At 37.2% G+C, this 24,166-nt stretch overlaps 1 protein-coding gene across 1 annotated transcript; it reads right to left on the bottom strand.

The window, feature by feature from the left end:
* Positions 1 to 1,879: 1,879 nt before the first annotated feature.
* On the bottom strand, positions 1,880 to 24,162 carry SLC25A46 (solute carrier family 25 member 46). The gene is made up of 8 exons (XM_026498477.4): positions 23,733 to 24,162; positions 21,215 to 21,257; positions 19,937 to 19,994; positions 17,995 to 18,072; positions 17,428 to 17,528; positions 10,002 to 10,058; positions 8,730 to 8,787; positions 1,880 to 5,871 (listed from the first exon to the last, which is right to left on the bottom strand). Exons 1-8 carry the CDS (start codon positions 24,022 to 24,024, stop codon positions 5,293 to 5,295), a joined length of 1,266 nt encoding a protein of 421 aa, XP_026354262.1. The 5' UTR covers positions 24,025 to 24,162; the 3' UTR covers positions 1,880 to 5,292.
* Positions 24,163 to 24,166: the final 4 nt, after the last annotated feature.

Raw genomic sequence — 24,166 nt, 5'->3', positions numbered from 1 at the left:
AACATCTATTATGTCTATGTAATTTATTACGTCTATGTGTATGTATGTGTAGTGAGAGTAGGGAGAAAATATGGTGTCTAGTATAAAGTTAGAGAATTTAAGAGATGCTCACATGTAACTACAAGGTAGAAAGTCCATATGTCACAGGAAGAATTAAGAGGCTACAGAAGCTCAAAGAGAAAGGGAGAAGATGTTTCCAACCTAAGAAGGAAGGGGGATGGTGAGGACTTGGGAGGATCTCCCAAAGAGCTCTTCCATTGTAGACCCAGGACAGATTAAGTTGAGAAGCAATTCATCAATTAGTGAGAACAGTGGTGTCCTTTGATCCTTCTGTTCAACGTCACTATTTAAAGCAAGGCAAACTTCGGCCTGGTGACCAGCCAAGGAGGGCAAGAATTGAGCAAAGTCCTGGGCCCAATCCTAGCTCTTCTTCTTACTGTGTGCCTTCTCAGTTGGACAAAGCTCTTAACCTCCCAGCTACACTTCCTGCATTTACAAAATGAAGACACTGTTAGGGGCGCCTGGGTGGCACAGCGGTTAAGCGTCTGCCCTCAGCTCAGGGTGTGATCCCGGTGTATGGGATCGAGCCCCACATCAGGCTCCTCCGCTATGAGCCTGCTTCTTCCTCTCCCACTCCCCCTGCTTGTGTTCCCTCTCTCGCTGGCTGTCTCTATCTCTGTTGAATAAATAAATAAAATCTTTAAAAAAAAATGAAGACACAGTTAGACCTACTTTATGAGGTTGCTGTAGGGAATTAATGAGTTAACACATTTATTAATGATCTGGCCATTATACTAAGTGCTTGAAAATGTAAGCTATTATTCTTTTCCTAAAGAGTAGATGTTATTAGAGCATCTTTGAGGGGTCCCAGTATGGTGGGACACTGAACTAGATAGAAAACTAGGTTCAGTTTCTGGCTTTAGTTAGTTGCTTTCCTTTGTGGATTGTTGGAGCACCCCTTTAAAACTTAGCCAGGCTGTTTACAACTCTGCTTCACCCTTCCTTCCAGGTTGCCCTGATTCCCCCAAGCAACTCTCTCGCTGGCTTTTCCTCCCTGGCTTTAGACAGTCTCTTGTATGCCCTGACTGTCATTCTTTGCCCTGAGGTTTTTCTGATCACCTTACAATGTTTTCAAGCAATGCCTACCATTTTTCTGGCCCTAGTGGAGCTCCAGTTAGGGAAAACAGATGAGCACTTTGCAGTAGTTTTTCAGTAGCCCCTAGAGAGGTTAGTACACATAAACACACTGACTTGCAAGTAACATCTCCTCTATTCCTTCCAGAGCCAAGGACCATGTCCCACAATGGCGTGGGCTACCACAGATGCCAGGAAAACAGTGGGAGCAAAGGCAAGTAAAAACCCCATGGTTTTCCTACCATTAAGTTGCCTTTTTCTTGATTCCGCATTCACTTGGTTGCTGTAAACTTGTTTTCAAGAGTTCTGACAAACAAAGTTGGTTCTGACTTTCTGGTTGTTTTTTCCTAAGTTTCTATGGAGGGACAGAAGTTTGGAACTGCCTACTTGCCATCCTGCTGGCATCACTCCCCTAATTACTTAACACTGGACATGTCACAACCTCCTTGTATCTGTTTCTTCCCTACGCAAAACTACTCAGAAAATGCCTTAAGGCTGTCGTAAGGGGCAAATACGGGAACGTGGAAGACTTACAAAATATAATGCACATGAAACCTTATTTTAGAAAGTAGGTGACTTGTTTTGTGAGCCACATCACAGTTACATCAGAAGGATTTTTTAAATGGTGGGAAAAAAGTTTAACTTCATGTATTTTTCCTTATCTTCATTTTTGCCTACAAAAATATAACATTTCTTTTACCAGGAGCCTGAGAAGTCCTCTAGCATGAGTAAGAGAAAAATACTGTTTTTATTTCAACATTTTATTGAAACTTTTCATATTACACAATTTGCTGAAAACATTTAAAATACTAGACAAAAACAACTTAAACACACACACAAACACCTCTTCTAGCTGAGGTAATATTGTGTAAGACTCATCGTTATCACAAGTTTTTGTTACTCTGCCATACAACTTGGTATCACATTAATGATACTCAATGACTCAAAAGATAGACATTACACATCCAGTTTATATTAGAGAAAGAGAACTATGCAATTACTTGAAAGAGAAGAGAAAGCAGAAATGCCAATGTATCACTCAAATTCTAATGCAATGTGAATTGCTACCAAGGGGATTTTATTTGCTTACATATTATTGAAAATAATTAATTCGAAACTGTCTTAAGAGCTGGCAGGGTAGTCTTTCATGTTCCAAAAGATCAAGCAATCAAACTTGAGGGCAAATATCCTTCCCAATCCCGTTGCAAGAAACAAATTCCAAAGCAGTGTTTTATTTTCTGAGCAGATATCTGAATACACAGCAATATTAAAACATTCGTGCCCAGTCAGTAAAGTGAATGCTTTGCGCAGTTGTGACAAAGGCAGCGCTAAAAAGACAGCTGTGAGTAATTAGGCATGTTTGCAAAAGTGAGTGAGATTTCTTCACTCTCCAGTTGTTTCTGAAAACTCTGGCTGAGTTATTAGATCCCCCAAACCTTGGTCATTTTGAAATCAGTTTGTTTTTACTGTTTCATATTTATAACATCTAGCGCTGGGAGTTTGGAGGCTTTAAGAAATTTTAAAAACCTAGGGGTTATTTTTCAAGGGCTCATAAAATAGAGAAGGGTAGCGCAAGGGGAAGAAATTTATATGCAAATGTACTAAATCAATTCATAAATTCACATAACATACTAAGTTAGTATTTGCCAGGTTTTTCAGTTTTTAACTCACTTTCATACTATTTGACTCAGATGAAAGAAATCCTACAATGTAAAGCAAGCAAATCACACTTCAGCTGCCTGGCCAAAATCCGGCTTATTTAAGAGGACCATTGGGCCTCTGGAACATTTTAATAGAAGCTTATTTATGATACTATTAATCATACGGAACTAAAAAATATTCTGAGCTATTATCATCTTTAAAAATGTAGCCAATGGATATCTGACTTTGGCACATACATGCTAAGGAACTAGAGCGGTTTCTTAAAGGGAGAGTGTGCCTAATATGCATTACACTTATTCCTTTCTAAATGCATTTAAATACATTTGGCCAGCATCTAAGCTCTTGAATTTTAAGGATTTTTATATTTCAACTAATTTGGAATGGCAGTAAAGAACAATTAGTATTTTACTTGCCACATTCCAATTTTAATATTAATTTGTATTCTGCCTCCAAAGAGACAAAAGACCAACCTTACTTGTGTGTGGTTCAGACTATCCATCTTGTAATGATTCTATAATGAGATAGATTTATATAACTGAATCTTTATACTTACTTCTGTCAAAAATCTTGAATTTTTAATTCATAATGGATCTCATGGATTTTCATTAAATACTTGATTGCATTCAGATTGTTTTTCTAGAAATTATCTACTTGAAATTTTCTGAAGTTTACTCTTATTTGAACAATCTTGATTATAATAAAAATGATTGGAAGCTGAACAGATTATAAACATCTAAAAATTTACTCAGCAATTCAAAAGCATTGAAAACAATTTAAGTGTCATAGGTAGGGAAAAATAAACCATGATTTAAAAGATTAACCAGAAAATACATGTGACCAGTGGCGTTTAATTTTATTTTCCCCTCTTGGTGGAATTTAAAAATGGAAAACGTGTGTATTTTAGTGATTTTTAAAAAACCACACACATACCACACAAGATCATAGACTGAGTTGCTACTTACATATGGTTTGACACTTTTTGGATATTATTTTTTGGTTCTAAAACTATTAATCACAAAAAGTAACTGTTCCGCTGACATTTAGTAAGTAAATCTCAGTGTTAGGTTGGACAACACTGGTGCAAAATCACTGCACTTCAGTGTGCTAAATGGTTTATAGTAAAACTGTGATCACTCCCGTGAGGAAATGAAACTCTAAAATGTTTAATGATGGATCAGTCAAATGCTTATTATTATACAAAGAACCTCACCCACCAACTTCAATTTAGGAACAGGAAGAATTTTTTTTAACAAACTGATAAAAATGTTTTTGCTTATTATCTTTGAGATTTACTTCTTTTCCTCATCCATAAAAAGCAAGGACAAACTTCAAGGTTTTTATTTTTTCTTCATTATTCATTCAAACAAGTTTAAATAAAAGGTGATGAGGATAAACTTGCTTTTCCCTTTATGTGTATCTAGTTTGGAGAATGAAACTACAAACAAAAACTAGAAGGAAATAAAAACTGAAGCCATTATTTAATGACGACTATATGGAAGGCAAGAGGCACACATTTTCACATGAATTTTAATTGTGTCTCCTCTACGACAAGTCATTCAGATATATATAGGCAAGTGACATTCCTTTCAGAACACAATTTGTAAACGTGGAAACAGTAATAGCTGTCATGATTATTTTCTACTCTCTCTCTCTTAGGAGTGGCTCTAAAAACAGCTTGATGATTCACATATCTAGGTAAGCAAATCAAACTTTATAAACACATGACAAATTTTCAGTTGTTGGCATTGAAACGCTGGGTTTGGATATGGACAAATAAGCTGTTTGCCTTCGATCTTTTGGGTACCTTGTCTTTCAGTGTTTTGTTCTGATATTCAAGCAGAAAGTACCTGACTTCATTTTATGAAATAAGCTGATCTCAGAGTGGAAAATTTGTAGAAATGAAGGAAATCCCAAGTTTCTTATGTGTACATAAATGGCTTTATATAATAAATATACAGCCATTAAAAAGTTATACAGGCACAATATAACTTAAAACTCTTCAAGTCCCACTTACATGTGGCCAAATCTAGTCCTTCCCATCTTTATCACTGATGACACAGTTTATTTACTTAAAGGTAAACTATACTGATACTATATACTATATTAAGGATGACATAGCAATATCAATCTAGAAGGTGAAATAAACTTCTAATAAATATTAAAGTCAGATGGAATAAATTCAGCTCTGTGAATTTTATGTTTGCTGACAAATTTTTCCTTCTGCCCAGGATCATTTTTAGTTTAGCATGACTGCTACACTAGCTAGAATTCAACGCGTGAGTGTTACTTTCACTGAGTTTTCAAATTTGGAATAGTTTCCATCCAAAATATATACCTACACCCTTTAAAAAATTAAGAGTCAATACAATCAGCACGGGCTTTTCTATCAGTTTCACTTTCTAATCCATTTTTCTCCCAGTATTTCACTTTTATCCCTCATAATTTCATAACAAAGTATCCAGATTACGTCTTTTAGACTAACCAGGAACTTAAACCTCAAACGCTATTCTGAAGAAGGGTGGAGTAAATAATTTTGGTAATCTGTAGAACAGCTGCATGCAGTGTGTACTGTATTACAACAGCACCAAACCCCTTATAAAAACCAAGCATTCCTTCCTCCTGCTTTATGGTATTGATACAGTCTCTCATTCCCTCATACTGTGTGTTAATTGGAAGCACTTCATAGCCAAGGTCTGTATTGTCAATAATTGTGCGTGTCCCTTGAATGTGAAGGCGGTGCAAAACTGTTTCCAATGGGTAAAGTATAACATCAGAGCAAAGACTGGCAGCAAAGTTAGCAATAAGTTCTGGAAAATAAGCATCCAACATACTCTGCACCGGACTAGTGCTCTCAGCTAGATGGCTACTATAAGTCTTTCTCTTTAGAATTAGGAGGACAAACTTCTGAATGATTGAGCTGATGATGTAATGAAGAACCCCATGCAGCACCGTAGGGAAGACCAAGGAAAGAAGTGGGAGCAGTCGTTTGCTATGAGGCACTCCGAGGCCAATCACTCTTCCAATTCCTTCTTTTACACATTCCAAAATTCCAGTGTTATCGCGAATGATCTCACTCTGAAATAAAAATGATGAAACGAGTAAAAGTTAATACCTGCTTATTGTGCCACAAGAAAGGACTCTCTTTAGGTCCTTTTTAAATCCTAACTTATGACTACAGAGGGAAAATATCAATAGCTTGCACACTTCAAATGTTATCTAGGCATTAGATTTTTTTTAAAGATTTTATTTATTTATTTGAGAGAGACAGCATGAGAGCGGGGAAGGTCAGAGGGAGAAGCAGGGGACTCCAGGATCATGACCTGAGCCGAAGGCAGTCACTTAGCCAACTGAGCCACCCAGGCGCCCCTAGATTCTTTTTATCAAATGAAATTTCCTAACAGTACTGAAGCTGGGACCTATTCTTACTGGTAAGGGAAACGGGCGAGGACATGTGGACACACCTGGTTCCCCTACCCTCAAGAAGCTCCTTAGAACTCATTTTTAAAAGCAACAGCTACCGGACACCTAAAGAGGTTGTATAGTGCTTAGAGTTCTGAAGCACAGGTTTAAACCCTGCCTCCAATAGCTACTTTTTGGTTGTGTGACCTTGGGCAAGTTACTTCTCCTAAGAATCAGTTTATCATTCCGTAAAAATAGGATTAGTCCCACCTACCTTTTATGCACAGGGTTGCTGGGAGTATCACATGGAAACAGGCCTGGCTTCCAGAAGCACTCACTCATGTTAGTCATTATCATCTACAATGTATCTGCCTTTTTACAACTGATATTAGGGAATATGACTCAACACAGATTCTTGATCAACAAAAGGATATAAACATTGCAACTTGAGAACAATGGCATAAGTGTACAGAGTGACTTAAAATGCAGGAACTAGATCACGGACTTTTAATGAAGACAATAGATCAGCAGTAAGCTCAGATTTAAGAGCTTCAGGAGTTGTTCTACAGGAGATCTACAAATAAATGTGTATTTTTCAAGGGAAAAAGTGTCCTTGGCAATCTGAGCTCCCAGAAGGGGGAAAAAGGCCACTGAACATGAAGGAAGTAGGGAGAGAGAAGCTACTGTAGTAAGCTGAGTGTGTGCTAAAGAAAGGATGGGAATGGCTCCCTGCCAGTGGGGAGAAACAGACAAACCTCGGATACTTGCTGAAGTTACAACTAAGAAGGCATCTGACTGACTGGTTATGAAAGATAAAAGAAACATAAAAATCAAGACTTTCCTAAAAACTAGAACTGAAGTTTTGAGTCTTTGGGGGCAGATATCAATAGTACCACTAATAGAAAAGTAGAAGCAGCTCAAAAGGAAGCTAATTTTCAGGGTCATAAGATGATACTATTTATATGAGTTGGGTTTGAAGGGAAGATGATTTAATTCACATAGAGATTAGAGTTAAAATGATTCACAAGAATAAATGAGTTCTTCAGGATGCTGAATATAGGATAAAGAGCAGAGCAGGCCAAGGATTACACCTTGGAGGAGAGCGAAAAGATGGCAAAGGGGTTATTAAAAGAAGAGGATGCTGCTCAAAAGAGAGAAACTCTAAGAAGTAAAAGAAAGGCTTCTAGAAAATAGACAAAAGGAGTCAAAAGGAGACAGCAGGTGGAATCTGGAGCAAGGAAAAACAGGGGCTGGATACTGGGTAATAAAACCAAACTAACTGATAGTGAGCTAGGCACTTTACGTAAATAACTCTAATTTTTATAACTGTTATTAAAATGCTATTCTCATCTTATGGATGAGCAAATTAAGATTTAGAACGGTTAAGACATTTATTTACTCACAGATCAACCTTAAGTACAGAAATGTGATTCTGATAAGGGTCTGTCTAAAGCTAAAACTTGTTCTCCCCAGTATATCATGCTGCTTATTTTTTCTTCAAGTAACTACCTTGCTACCTGCTATTTTCCCCCCGTATCTGTCAAATAAAGATATTTCATAGTGATAACTGTAAACTGCAGCCTTATACAAAGGTCATATCATTTGACACTATGCCAAATGCAAGCGGAGAGGAAAGTATATTTGCGTAGTAAAACATTAACTTCAGTTAACTCAAGTTAATAATAAATAAATAATCAATCAACAATAAGGCCAGAAAGCAACTAAGTGGAAAAGAGTAATTAGAAAAGCAAAGGCTAATCCTGTGAAGTTCTTACAGAGGAAACACATACATATTGAAGACAAGAACTAAGCTAGAGGATTTGGTGTTGGAGGCAGGAGATAGGTGGTGTACAATTAACTGGATTTTGAGTATATGTGAAGTTAAAACTATCTTCACCTTACAGTTTTTAAATGTAGGAATGATACAGTAAGAGTACACGAATCCACTGTACTTGAAGCGCCACCATGTGCTTAGAAATGGTAAAACACGAAGGTCTGACAGGAAATTGCTTTACCTTTGTAGTACTTAACACCATGGCACAAATGTTCCTTAGAAGGCATATTTAAAAAGAATGCTGTTAGTAGACTAGCTGCTCACTATTGGGATAATTATCCAGCATGTTTTATGCTCAGGTAATTAGTAATTTACTGTCTGGCGACAAGCCATAAACATTGTAAGTTGTACATAACGGTCTTAAAAAGTTGAAAAAAAAACAAAACCCCAGATTCTTCGTATTCAGATTAAACCCTTGGCTGGATTCTGAGACAGCTGAATGAAGAATACAGCTGGCTACGGAAGGGATAAAAAAAATTAAAACTAGACGTGTGAAGTAAGTTTGCAAAGGAAAGATACACAACTAGCAATGTGCCTAGTATATAATCTTTGGGATATGTGTGGTATCTGGGAGATAAAAATTTTAAAAGGTTGCTGTCTTAAATTTTTCTAGTATACAACCAGAATCTTATAGAAACAATATACTGAATATTCAAAAAATATATTTAACTAAAAAAAAATGACAATAAAAGTAGCTCACCTGTACTGTTTCAATTAGACTTGCTGAATAAAAAGGCATTGCCACCATGTAAGTTAGGCTGTAGAAATTAAAAAAAAAATTTATCAGTATACTGAAACAACATGCTTACACCAAATTTTGAATATCTACTTTAATATATTAGCATAATTTATATTCAAGCCTGAATATATTTAAGGTTTTCAACTATTAATATCTATATCCTAAAGATACTTTGGAGACCTATATTGTAAGATGCCTTATTCAACAGCTAATGATAAAATTTAAGTATTAATAATAACACAGGGAAAGGCTGCAAAGAAAATTGATTTTATTTTAAACCAGTAAAATGTAGGCTTGGTTATGATTCACTGTCCAACCTGCACATAGCTAATGTGACCTTGTTTTCTACCTGCATATAGCTAATGTAGCCTATAAATTGGATATTTAAAAGTTAGGATGAGGGATCCATTCCACTGTTTGCCTTTTTAGTGACATTTGAACAAATATACTGTTCTACTATTATCCTATCGATTACCATTATCCATTCCCAGATTTCCCACCCAGCAGAGCTAAGCCAGTCTTCAATGATGAGTGAAGTCCCCTTTTATTATTAAAAAACAATATTGTACAGCTTTGCAAAGTTGTTTCCTATCACCACTATTTAGACATAGTAATATTACAACTTTGCAAGCCTGCAAAATATAGTTATTTAAAATAACATCAAGGTGGGACTTACCTAACCCTATGGGCCAGGTCCTGGCAAGAAGTAGTTTTCAAGGTGAATGGAACATCACTAAGTAATAATGTGCTGGAATGTCCCACAGAGGGAGCCAGCAAGCTGGGGGATTTCCAATTCACAATCTTCAAAAAAAATTAAAAAGTGAAGAGTAAAATTCTAATCTACAAAAATGGTCAGTGTTGTAAAATCACAGTGTCTTTAGGACTACGTTTTAATGACACTAAGGTTTGAGTCTGCTCATCACTATACAAACGGTAAGTTTTTGTCTCTAATTTTCTGGCAATTTGGGTTAAACAAGTTGAAGACCTTTGCTAACTTCCTAAGAACACAGAGAAATCAGGTTGTGATTTCAGCCTTTCAAATCAGAAAGATTTATTTTAAAGATAACATATATTTCAGGATTTTATTCCTTAACTCTATGTTAACTGTCTTTTGAAGTTCTAGTCCCACAAATATTTTATTGCCCTAATTTTCTTTGCTGAATTAAGATTTTTCAGTCCTAACACTACAAAATTAATGCAAATTTTCAATATAAGTACACTTTTGATACTTACGATTTTAGTAGAAGGTGTTCTCCTATTTGTTTAGGATTCCATTTATGTGAAATCTCCCTAAAAAATAAATTTCAACAAAACAGAAGCCATGTTATTTACAACATTCTGAATTAGCCTGACTTTCAAAAAGGTAATTGATTATCATTTTTTAAAAAAATCCATAGGAGAATATATTCTAATGGTGAATATTTTCTTTTCTGGGACATACTTCAAACAATTATGACGGTTTAAAAAGAAAAAACGTACTAAGTGCTTTTCTGTGTGCCCAAAGAAGGGGCTGACAGAAGAGGAAAAGCTACCACTTATTATAAAAAACTTAAAACTTAAAGGAGGAACATGAAAACTTCAAGGAGAAGATATAAAAATGACAGGCTGGGGAAGAAAGACTAGTTGGGGAGGGGAAAGGGAAACAAGGAACAAGATAAAGGAAGAAAAAGCATGAAAAAGGATGAGAATTTAAAAACAAAACAAAATTAAGTAACTATATGCAGAATGAATGACACACGACATATGTGTAGCACCAAATTTCCAAAGTGCCTTTCCTTATTATGATGACATTGTGTGACCTTTATTATATTCTGATCTTTCTGAGTACCTACAAGGCAGGACATGGTGCAAAGTGCTTTGCAGGAGTTATTTCTAACCCTCACAATGACTTTGTTATCCCCATTTCATAGATGAGGAAATAGGCTCAGAGAGGGTTCATAACCTACCCAAAACCATACAACTAGTTAGTGGCAGAACTGGGCTCTAAACCCTGGTCTCTAGGACTTGGAAGTCTGCACACTCTGCCCACACTGCCTCTCATCCCATTTGATACAAGAAGACATTCTGTGAGGTAAGCAGAGAGGTATGGTCCAATTTGTTTTACTTATGAGAGAAAGGAAGGTCAGAAGACCCACAGGGACACGTTCAGGTAGGTGACAGGCAAAGCGTCAGGTCTGGAACCAAGGTCTCACACTGTGTGCTTCCTGCTGTTTAGGTCACCCTCGGGAATCAGAAAAGACAGCAGAAAAAGAAGAGAGGCAAGCTGCAAAACCAAAAGAGGAGAACGTTGTACCAAGGAAATGTCAAAAAGGAGAAAAGAGAATGGAGAGAGAGCAAAAGGTAAAGTAAATGAGTAAGCAGAATAAACTGAGAAGGCAGAGAGAGGGGTGGAAGGGACGGGAGAAGAAGGAAAAGGGAGAGAGAGGCAGAACAGCTGAGAGAGGGAAGTGTAAAATGAAAGAAAGTATAAAATAAAGAGAACCACCACCACCTCCCCTGACGAAACCAGTGCCCACGGCACCACAGCCCCAGCAGAAAGCTGAGGAAGCATCTATTTGAAATAAGTGAATATGACAAACCTAAGGAGGCAGGGAATAAATTTATTTTATATTAAAAAGCTGTAGAAAATAATCACTAATACGTCCTCTAAAAACAAACTCAGTACAATTTTAACATGGGTGGTATGTGGACTTTCTAAGAGAATGAAAGATCTGCAGAGAAACTTTTAGACAACAGACCAACCACCTCTGATCAATAAGACCTTAGAGAGCCTTCTGGGTCACATTCTGATTAAATTAATACTAAGACTACTATTTTAGGCCTGAACAATCACAGAGAAATACAGCTGAAATGACCACCAATGATTTGGATGAAAAATATAAAAAAGATTAGGATTCCCGTCTTTTTGACAGTGACTTTATGATTCTAAAACAACATATGCTACATGGTCTGCAAATCATCTGGGTACTGCTGTTACTCTTACCATAGCCCCAGAGAGTATTATCACAGGGCATTACGACAGTGATTTTAAGGATGAAACCATCATTAACATTAGAGACAGATGGGTCTGTGATCAGCATTTCTGTAAGGACTGGGCTACTTTGCCTTTGAATACAATACTAATTACTACTGTCAATTCTTAATATCAGTAAGATTATTAAAAGTAAGAAAAATGAAATTTAGAATTAAGTATAAAAAATGAGACTCTCTTCCTTGTATCTCTATCTGTGGGTAAAACTTATTGCCACAGTGCTAGAAATTTAAATTAGCACACTGAAATGCTTTAAGAAAGAGAGTAATATAAAAATCTACTTGTGATCAAACCTCTTTATATTTCATTATCAATATGAAAACAGGGGTAAATGTATTTAACTCACTACTTTCACAAGCACAACCTGCCCTTGAAAAAGAGCAACAAATTTAAGAGAAATGACTTGCTTTTCTTAAAATAGTCCTCTATTTGACAGATTGAGATGCATGCTTCCATGCATAATCAATACAAAAAAGCAACAAAATTTTTAAATAACTATTTTTAAACAGTGTTCCCTTATCATTCTCTCATTTTCACATGTTCAGATAACTGCCCTCCTAAAAAAAATCTCCCCTCAACCAAAACCCATCTTCCAGCTGCTTCTCTTCATCTTTCCTCTGCACAGCCAAATTTCTACACTTGCTATTTCCATGTCCTAACTTCCCATTCACCTCTGAACCCACTCCAAATTGGCATCTACCCCATTATTCAAAAGAACAACTCTTGCCAAGGCCCCCATGACCTCTATGTCACTAAATCCAATGGACATGTTTAATTCTGAGGGTTACTGGAGGGAAGGTGGGCAGGGGGATGGGTTCAATAGGTGCTGGGTATTAAGGAAGGCACTTGTGATGAGCACTGGGAGCTGGATATACCTTATTTCCCCTTCAACAGCCAACATGCCCTCAGGTTCCTCCCTTCTTGAAGCCCTCTCTGCCCCTGTATTCCACTATCCCATATTCTTCTGGATTTTTCTCACCCCCTCTAGTCTCTACTTTTGACTCCTTTGAAGGGGGATTTTTCTTAACCCAGCCACCTATCCTAGAGTTCCTAAAGACTCGGGCCCTCTTCTTACTTTATATTTTATGCTCCTTCCTGATGTAATGTTATCCAAGATAAATGCTTTCAAAACCTCCCAAATCCATTAGCTTCAGTTTAGATTTCTCTGTATGTCAATCATGTATATCATCTGTCACTCCACCTGGGTATGGCAAAGCGTCTAAAAATGAACTTGTCCAAAATCAAGCTAAAGATCTTTGTTCCCTACTCAGACTCTTTTAGAGGTCCCTACTTAGTAACAGTTAATCAGAAAGGAAATCTACTAAATTAGAGGAAGATTTCATTGTGTTTAAAATAGACTATGTTCAGGGGCACCTGGGTGGCTCAGTCGGTTAAGCATCTGCCTTCGGCTCAGGTCATGATCCCAGTGGCCTGGGATCTAGCCCCACATTGGGCTCCCTGCTTCTCCCTTTCTCTCTCCCTCTGCCTCTCCCCCTGCTTGTGCTTGTACTCTCTCTCAAATAAATAAATAAAATCCTTAAAAAAAAAACAGAACATGTTCAAAGTCAGTGAATTCAGAAGGGTGGTTAGGAGAAACAAAAAACACGATGAGAAACTGTAAGATGTTACTGTACTGGTATAATACAAATGTGAGATGCGGCAAATGAAGTTGGAGGTTAACCATATGGGTTTTGTGAGAGACTGAAATACATAGGTTGCATTGGTTACAGGTGCTCCTTACGTTAATATGAGAAATGACACAGGAAAGTAAAGGGTATACATAGTCTCAATCACTCCACCTGGGAGAAGATTTGGGGAAAGATTGGGGAGGAATCAGAGCACTAAAGAAAGATCACGGATGATGATCTTGGGTTATATACTTTTTTTTTGAAAGTAGTAATACTGTAAAACTCTAACCATGGTGACATCATGGGCACTACAGACTTGCTCTTTTTCTCTCAGATATGATCAAAATGAAAATAAAAATCTAAATATTGGTGAATCCATACTATCTCACCCGTTCTACCTAGTGATCGCTGTGCAATTAAGGAACCTCAGTCTAGGAGACCCCCAAGCTCATTCTCCTCAGGTGGTAACTTCTGTGAATCACTTTTTGCTGCTTTGCTGACTTGTCTGCTATGACTTTGATTTCCCTCAAGAAAGGTCAACCCTGCCCAAAAACAGAATTTAAAAAAAGTTTACACTGTACTTCAGAGAATGGCTTCATTTGACATCCAGTTACATAAGCCAAAATCCTAGAAGTCATCCAGGACAGCTCTTCCTCTATCACCTACCATCCTAGTCCATCACTAAGTACCATTAGCTTTACCTAAATGCATTTCAAAAGAATCCACTTAGATCCATCTCAGGAGATGCCACCCTGGTCCTAGCTACAATTACTTGTCACCTAGATTACTGTTGTAGCACATGAACATGTGTCCTCTTATCCACTTTGGTCCTCCCATAATCTTCTCATCTTCATTTACAGTGACCCTTTAAAAACATGAATCTGATCATGTCACTGACCTCTCCTTAAAACACTTCAACATCCTTAAAGTGGCCTACGAGGCCATGCATCAACCTGGCTCTTACCTCTCTCTCACATTCTGTCCCACGGCTCTCCCTCTTGCTCTCCAAGCTTCAGCCATGTGAGCCTTCTCTCACTTACCTGAATTCTCCATGCTCCCCTTGCAACACTGTCTTCACACAGACTGGTCTGAGCCTCCTAACCACCACTCAGATGCCAGCTCAAGTTTTATTAGACGCACTGCTCCTAACGCCTTACTAATCTCAAAGAATCTCTTCTTTTCCTTCAGGGAACAAATCTCAATTTGTAATTATTTATTCATTAATGGGATTATTGTACTTAATGTATGTCCCTTATACAGGCTTCTAAGCCTTATGGTCATAGAAACCTTTTGTTTCTTCTCACTATATACCTGATTTCCAGCACAGAACCTAGCACATAGTAGGTACTCAGGAAGTGAATTAATGAGTGGGATTTATCTGAAAAATTATCCAAGTAGAGTACAACAAAGATAGCCTTTTGTGTCTTCCTCAATAAGATCCAAAATGACCAAGAGAAAGTATATACCCATATAACTGACATACCTATAGGTCTATAGAGTAAGGAAGGTAATAAAATTTAATGAAATTCTGTGCCTTCCCCTTCCCATTCCTTTTTCCTTCCCTTAAACCTTAAGTTAAAGGTACTATTTCATCTCTGTGTTAAAGAAATAGCATTACCTGTCTGAAGTCCCAGAAGTAAAAAGTGGTATAGCCAAGACCAACAGTATCCTGACTGCAAATATACAGAATTCTTTACACTTCATTATATAGAAATTTCTGAATTTTATTAAATCTTTATAAAATTCTGTTTGTGAGAGAATTTCAAGAACATCTGATGACAAGTACTAACTTTTGATCTTATCCTACGATATAAAAAGCAATAGAGTGAGTAAACTTAGTCAAGGACAGAAATTCAGATTTTTAAGTATGAAAGGGGAAACTTTTAGCTGGCCAAATGTTTTGTTTTGATTTTAACACTTAGTAAGGCTGTGTTAAAGAACTCTGACTATGATGTCCTTTGAGAGCAATCACATTGGCAAAAAGCCTGATTTCAGTCTTTCCTGCCTTCATTTCATTCCCTGTAAAGTCTGAATCCCAAGATTGAGACACTAGTGGCTATACCTTCAACTACCTCACTTTCTAGTCAATGCAAAAAATTCAATCTGCCAGGGACGAACTTTGGATAACAAACCAAAGTCTTCGATGCTATCTCTGGAATACAGCATTGATACAGAAAGTCAGAGTCCTGCCAAATAGTACCTAAAACAATTTATGATTTCCACTATTATCTATTAATGTTCCTTTCATATATACTCCTTGTAAGGTTCCCTTCCTGTTACGCATACTGTGACTGTCTCAAATGTGTATCATTCTTCTCAGGCTTTTCTACTTTGACCCCAATGCTCATCCTTCTTTCACCTAATGATGTTATATTCTATTTCAGAGAGCAAAGAGACACAGAAGCAAGTTTCCCTAATTTCTCTTCCCTCTCCCTCCAAACATATCTACAATTCTAATTTTCTTCTCTTGGCTTCTAGGCCACTATTACCCTCGTTTCCTGCTATGTTCAATGGGTTTTGTTGAGTATCTCTTACAACTGTCCTCAACTACCCTCCTACCCACATATCCACATACACATGTGCTTCACACATCACCAAGAATACTGTCCTTGGTCCACTTTCTGTCATTTAGTGTACACTTTCTCCTGAGGGAAATTCATCCATCCTAATACTTCAACTACTATTTTTATGCCAGAACATTCAAAGCTATGCCTCCAGCTTCAAAGTTTTTCTAAGACCACAATCCACGATGCCAACCACATATTAGACATGTCCTCCTAGATGTCTTGCAGGAACCTCAAACTTCATCTGTTGAAAGTTAAATTTCTCATCTTCTTTCCCACTCCAACTTCTTCTTGTATTCTCCAGTCTAGAAATCTATCACTGATGAAAACTCTCCCATCCCCTGATCCCCAGTCTAGCACCAATTACCTATTAGACTTCAGAAACATCTATCTCTTTCTGTTCTGTCCCACATTTCAGATCCCTCTCAGTCTGGCCTAGAGTAACAGTTCTCCACAAGTCTCTGGCTACACCAGTCTGCTTTTTTTTTTTTTTTTTTTTTTTTTTAAGATTTTATTTATTTATTTGACAGAGAGAGAGACAGCCAGCAAGAGAGGGAACACAAGCAGGGGGAGTGGGAGAGGAAGAAGCAGGCTCCCAGTGGAGGAGCCTAATGTGGGGCTTGATCCCAGGACTCTGGGATCAGGTGCTGAGCCGAAGGCAGATGCTTAACGACTGAGCCACCCAGGCGCCCCCACCAGTCTGCTTTTTCATGCTACACTGCCACTTGAATAAATCCTTGATAAAAGAACCCATATATTGAAACAAACACCTTAGATCCCAACTCCATAGAGAATAAAGCCAAAGTCCCTTACAAAGGCATGACCATGCTTCAGTCTAGCATCTCAGCCTCTTTTCCTATTACTCTACTCCATAAATGCTCAATATTCCAAGCACAAGACTTCTATTACCCAGACCCTCCAATTTCCATTAAATTGGGCATGCTGTCACTTCTACTTGGAATGCTCTCCTTCTCTGCCAAGTCAATTCCTACCAATAATTGAAGATAAAGCTCAGGTTTCAGTTCTTTTTTGAAATCTTTGCCAACAACTTCATGCAAAGTGTCCCCTGGGCACTGAAAGGGGTTTCTTTAATCATAGCCCTAATCTTGATGTACTACTATAATTTGCTTACATGTGTCTCCTTCACCCAAATGGCTACTTAAGCAGTAAGAATTACTCACGTACTCATATTTGTTCCTTAGTAGACATTTGCTGAAACTTAGCAGTAGGCGCTGAAAGACCTATCTCAATAGACACTAGACCAGGAAGCGGTTTCTTTATCACATACTAATTCAATAAGACAGAACTAATTTTAGTCTCTGTTTCTTCTCTTAGCTATGTCAGGCAAGTTTTCAAATTCAAGGAATTTTTAGAAACTATCATATTTTGTTAAAATTTAATACAAAGCTAATATTGAAAAGATGCCAAAAAGGTACCTTGGTAAAGGTGTGAATTCACTTATTATTCCCTCTGCTCCAAGTGTGACTCCCTGGACAATAAACGTACTTCCCATTCCTTTCCAAAGGGCCCTTGGTCCCTAAAATGAACAAAATTTATTGTTATTTCTATTAATGCCTAAATAAGAAACACAGAAAAGGTCTTAATAAAACTTGATGTTAAATGTTTACTGATATTTTCCAATAAGGCATTATTCTAAGACATTTTAGTAGAGAACTACAACTACGTTAATTCCTATCATTTTATTATTTGTTGAGTGGCCTACATTTAGGCCAATATGAACATTCCAATTAACTCAATCTCTAATACTGATTAAATATCCCTAATATTTAATTAATTTTGGCAACGATGTGAATACATTGATTATTAAGTGACATCAAAAGATGTCATTACCATGTTACATTAGTTTTAGAAGCATTAAAATATTTTTATTAACTAAATTAAAAGGAATTACTCTTGCTTTAATTACTACTAAGACCAAATGGCACTTATATTATAAATAATTTTATAAATAATTTTAATAGAACCTATAGACTAATTCTCACCTGAGTTTTGTTGAAGCTGTACATAATATTGATGACTGTAAATGGAGTGAGATGGTAATGCCGAGCATGATAATTAACCTATAAAAGATATGATGTCGTAATTATTTTTGTTATTGTTTTGTCAAGAAATAACAAGGCCATGAAAGATATACAAAGGAGTCACAGCATACACAAAAGTTCAATTCTAAAGTCATCAGAAATTACTCAAAAACAAAATAACTACTGTTATATATATATTTTGGTGCTAAGCATGAACAGCTTAATTTGTAATTACTTATATATTTTCTAACTAAATTTTCAAAGAAGATTAAGTTAGATCATGGGAGCTTTTACCACAGTGTTGTCCACTTAACCCATGGGGCCTTTCAGGAAATCTATAAGTTTAAAACTATTTTCTTAATGATACTAAGGCATCATTTATCTTTTTTATTGTGTTGACATTTTCAATAATAGCACAAAACAGTGGCGGCTAAAACTGCTAACTCCCTAGCATGAATCAAGACAGTTGGCAGCAAACTATATTTTTGTATATATTATATTCTTTATCCCATTCACTTGGAAGGAGGAAAAAGCCACTTTCACTAAAGAACGTCCTCGGTGAAACAGTAAATTTTACAAAATCTTGATTCTTAAGTATACATCTTTTGAATTAACATTCTATGTGTTGCATAATGAAGTAAGACAGCTATTGTGAGGAAAAGCACTTGTCTGATGGAGTTACAAGCTGAACTAGCTACTTGTTTCATGGAACACCATTTCTTCTGCAAAAACTGACTGCCAGACTATAGTTATTAAATCTTGAAAAAAAATGCAGGGGCGTTTGGGTGGCTCAGCTGGTTAAGCATCCGACTCTAGGTTTTGGTTCAGGTCATCTCATGGGTGGTGGGATTGAGCCCCACACTGGACTCTGTACTCAGCGGGGAGTCGGCTTGAGAGTCTCTCTTTCCTCTCCCTCCCCCTCTCCCCCCATTCTCTCTCTCTAAAATAAGTGACTAAATCTTTAAAAAAAATAAAAATAAAAATGAACAAAGTGAGTCTATTGATTCAAGGAAAAAAAGAAAAAAAACCTGGCACTTTGTGATGCCAATGATAAATGTGACTTTACAAACAAAAATTAGAGTTCTGAAAAAACTGCATCTACCATCAAGAACTTAGCAATACTGAAACACTTTCCTGGTGGGATTGGTAGTGATTTAATGACAATTTTTTAAAATACTGTATAATCAAATGTCTTAACATTTAGAAGATCTACAGAACTCAGTAAATCAATATTTTTTTTTTAAAAGATTTTACTTATTTGTCAGAGAGAGAGTGAGAGAGAGAGAGTAAGCACGTGCATGGGCACAAGCAAGGAGAGTGGCAGGCAGAGGGAGAAGCAGGCTCTCTGCTGAGCAAGGAGCCCGATGTAGGACTTGATCCTAGGGTGGCATCATGACCTGAGCCCAAGACAGACACTTAACCAACTAAGCTACCTAGGCGTCCCAATATTTTTCAAATAATCAACACATGATGTTATAGAATCATACATGGATAAAAATGTCCATTCAACATACAGTATCGATCAATAGATTTTAATGTGAGAGAGTACAACAAGTTAACTCACACGGTTTGAGATTTCTCATTGCAAGTAACCTTTAATATATTACTACTTATTAAGTTTTGGTGTAGTAACAAAGAAGAAAATCTGCCAATTATCTGAAAAAAATATAAAATACCCCATTTTCAATACATATGTGTATAAGGCTAGGCATTTTTCTTTCAAAACCAATTTTTACGACTTAAGAGTTTTGAAGATCAAAAAGTTTGAGACTGATATATATTATAGATTCTGGTACATTTCACATGGAATAAGGGTTACAGAGTTTCAGTGATTTATCTGAGTTCTGTATTTTAAATCAGAGTCAGGATTATTGTTTAGAAGGTCACAGAAAAGTTCACTTACCTGACACTGGCGGCGGAGAACAATGCAAGGATGGGCCAGTACATTTTCTGTAAAGAGACTATAAAAGAATAATTTATATATAATATCTATATTTTATATATAGATATAAAATATATAAATAAATGTAAGTAAATAAAATATAAATATATAAAATATAGTATATAATTTATATATATAATTTTTGTGTGTATACACACACATACATATAATAGCCAAAACTTAAATTACAACAATATGTGTATCTGAAACTATTCTTGCTTGAAGAATCATGCATTATTTTATGTTTCCCATTCTAGCAGTAAAAAAAAATTGCCTGGACATGTTTGCAAATCATTCTACCAGTAACAAAATTCAGTATGAGAAGAATTAAAGCCAGATCTGCAAACTGGTAAGCAAGGGAAATAACATAAAATAGTAATATGTACAATCTAAAGCTGAAACTACATCTCTGTATGCCTGATATGGGAAACTCCTTTCCTAGCCAACTTAAATGCTCTGTGGGCTTACATACTAACAGTGACATGCATAAGCGTGAGTGCATATGTGGCACGCACACACACATAAATAATATATCAAATGAACAACAGCTTTAAGTATAAACAGTGAGGCTAAAGAAAAATTAACTCTAGCAGAAGGAAAATTTTAATGCACAATTTTGTTCCTATTTACACTGACACTCTCAGGTTTAATTATGCAAATAAGATCATTTTTTTCTTGATTAAAACTTTAAAACAATGAGTTATCCTGGCATGCAATGTAATGCTTTGTGCAATTCTGATGTAATATGAAATGATATTCACTAGAGATCACGTTAGCAAGACTGGAGGTTTTTCTTCCATGAAATGATCATTTAAAATAAAAATAATAATGGTGTTCATTAAATGCTGATTGTAAGCAAAACCAAGACTCTATGTTGCTAAATATCATATTATAATTAGAATGTTTAGGAAAAAGTTCAATGCAAAATTACTTTCTCTTGGAAGGGGAAATTAGAGCAGATTTTTTGGATCGACGCATGGAAGTTGTTAAAATATAACTTACAAAATTATTTCGTAATTATAAAATTGAATGCCTATTCTCTATCCTTACTCAAAAAAAATCAAGTTATAGATTTTAAATAATAACTTGTTCTGCAAAATATTATTCAACATTTAATCTACTGCTCCAAAGACTCAATCTAAAGGAAGCAATAATCATTTAAGATTTTACATTAAAACACTCTGAATAAAACACTTTAAATAAAAACTTAAGTTAAAACTCTTTAGAAGAAAACATTACCTTGCAAGGCCAATACCAAATCCAGCAAATCTATTCAACTGCTCTAAAAGAGAAGAAATAAGATTACTCATAACCAATATTTAGGTTTACTGTAAATTTTTTTCTTTTATTAACATGACATTTATTTAAATTCTAGGTCCCAAAGTCAAATTCTGATATGGGCCAGGGAAGTTGTGGGAAGTTGCAAGGCAGATCTGCTCTTCAGCTCCAATTCATCGTTGCCATGTGGGACTGTGGGCCCAGGGTTTCTAAACTGTTATTTTTCTAAAGAGATATTGTCATTTTTACATAATATCTTCCAATTTTAAAATACTGGCAACTATTTTAAAAAGCATTAAAACACTGTGTGGGCCAAATCAAACATGTCTGCAGGTAGAATGTAAGGATTACCACTTTTCAACTTCTAACTACATTTTAACTTTTTTTCTATAGTAGGCTCTGACTGGTACTATACCAACTTCACCTATCTTGTAAAATTAGTCATTTGCTGTTATCGGTGGAAAGCATCTATGTTAAACCAACAGTTGCAAGTAAGACACCTCAAAATTATTAAATTGAAAGAGTACTTAGAGTAATCAAAATGATTAAATGAGGCTCGCTTCTTCTCCCTCACCAAGTTTTATTTTGAGAATAACTGCTTACTTAGATCTCTGTAGAGGCTAGTGGGTACATATGTGCTACTGCTGATGGCATTTCTATTGTCTTATTAGAAAAGTTTATAGCTGGAAACATTCCTATGCATATGTCAAAACAAACAAAAAAATTTCTCCTTGGCTAAAAATCTCAAAATCATGATGGTGAAATACCACAACCTTGGGGGACCAGACATTAAATTTCTACTATAATACAATATTCACAAGGGATAATTTTTCTCTCTCATCCTCTTTTCTCTCTCTCTCATCTCTGCTCTTTCAAATGAAGCAATGCTGTCACTATTTCCTTAGAGTCAGAATAAGGCCCTGTAAACATGTCTTTGGGGAAACTATTTTGTTAACTCTTGCCTTGAAAAATGTACAAGCCAGACAGAAGCTTCGTTTGCCAATTAAGATACTCTCCTCCTTTCAGCTTTTCCCTTTTTTTGCATGTACAGATCATCCCCAATATTAACAGAAAATGCTGCTGATATTTTCTGGAAAGTTTTAGAAAGGTTTATTAACTGTGTAAGTTAACTAAGTCTCTCAGTCTTCAATTCTCCTTGCAAATTACCATCACCAGCCTCTTAACTACTGAGAACCCCCCCCCCCGGTTTTACTAAGAGTTCCTCCTCATTTTAAGCATTAAAGCGTAAATTATAAAAAGATAAAAACATCAGCTTTACTGCCTAAGAAGTTAACTGTGTAGCAATCGTATATGCATTTAGAATTATTTAATTTATAACTTTTCAGTACTCTTTTGGGACCTAGAGAAAGAAAACTAGAGAGGCTGAAAAAGCAAACTGCATGACACTGGGTTAAGTAAGATCCTCCACATCCTCATCTGCTCTGAGGTGATATTTAAAGTCCTTTCCTCCCAGTTAACTCGAATGTAATAAAAATTATTGTACTTCGAAGTCAAAATAAAGAAATGAGAATGACACATCTAGAATATACTTAATATTTAACGGTCTAGTCTATTATTCTAATGATTTCGAAATGGGAAGAAGCGGTGATTATTTCCATCTTATGACTAAACAACAAGTTGAGAATATTTAGATCACAGTGTTGCAATTAAAACACAGGTCTTCCGACATCCTACAGAGAATAGCTATGTCTTGATTCCAAAGTCTTGAAACTGTCTGTGTTTTTTACTCTTTAGTGAAGTTTTTAGGTGAGAAATAGGAAAGCAAGATTAAGAAAACATAGGGGTAAGTGTGACAGTCTAGAAAACAGACACAATTCCTATGATTAAAAAAGAAAAGGAAGTAAACGAATTATTTTTTAGTTTACTATGTGCTCCATACCGTACCAGGCATTTCTCACACCTCATTTTATTTAACACTTAAAAAACTCTATGAATTATTCTTCCATCCACCTTAAAGGTGAGAAAACGGAAGGCTCTAAGAGGTTAAGAAAATGTCTCAGCTTCTGAGAGCGCTAGAGCCAGGTTTGAACCCAAGCCTGCCAATGCTGAAAAACGTTTCAGAACATAAAGCTACCATTATTAACTCAAGGCAATAAAGGCGTCAGTGAACTAGGTACTGTTCACATAATTCCCAATAAACAGTAAATAATCCAATTTCCTTCCTTCTTGATTTAGGCCATGGGATGTCACACACCGAAACCCTTCGAAACTCCTACCACGCAGCCCAGAGCTAAGGCAGGTGTCTTTTCCGGAGGTGATCCCGGAGGAAAGGTTCGTGCGAGGAAGAGGGAGCAGGCCCGCTGCAGGGGCAGAGGACGAAAGGAGGGCAGAGGGTGTGGCGCGCGATAGGTCCAGCGGCACCGGAGGCGGGACCCTCGCCTCGGCTTCCGCGGTTTGCAGGCCGCGAGCCGCGGCTCCGCCACTCCACCCACCCCTGCCTCGCTCCCAAGTCCCTCACCGCTGCTCTGCCCCGTCACGCCGCCTCCGCCGCCGCTGCTGCCGCCGGGAAACGGTTCCTCCGCGGGGCCCTCGAGCGGGGTGGAGGGACCGGGCACGCCGTAGGGCGGGCTCTTTTCGCCCCAGTGCAGGTTGCGGCTACCGGGGATGTCTGGGGGAGTGGTCACCCAGTGGCTCAGGTCCGACGCGGAGCTGAAGGACCTTGCAGGGAAAGCGCTACCAAAACCCTGCTCATCCCGGGCACCGCCCCGATAGCCCAAGCCATCGAATCCGTCCGGGCGCCGCGGATGCATCGCAGACGGGGCAGGATGACGCGAGCCCACCCAGAGCCCACCAGCACCGGGGCCAGCGCGACCTCTGGCCACACGGCTTCTGCCCGGCCCTCGCCGCGTCTGGGGAAATCTGACATCCGGAAGTCACGTTGCAAACCCGGAA

This window comes from Ursus arctos, unplaced genomic scaffold (assembly GCF_023065955.2).
Source record: "Ursus arctos isolate Adak ecotype North America unplaced genomic scaffold, UrsArc2.0 scaffold_5, whole genome shotgun sequence".
Lineage (NCBI taxonomy): Eukaryota > Metazoa > Chordata > Mammalia > Carnivora > Ursidae > Ursus > Ursus arctos.
Note: the sequence above shows the minus strand (reverse complement) of the source record. Positions and strands in the feature narration are given on the sequence as shown.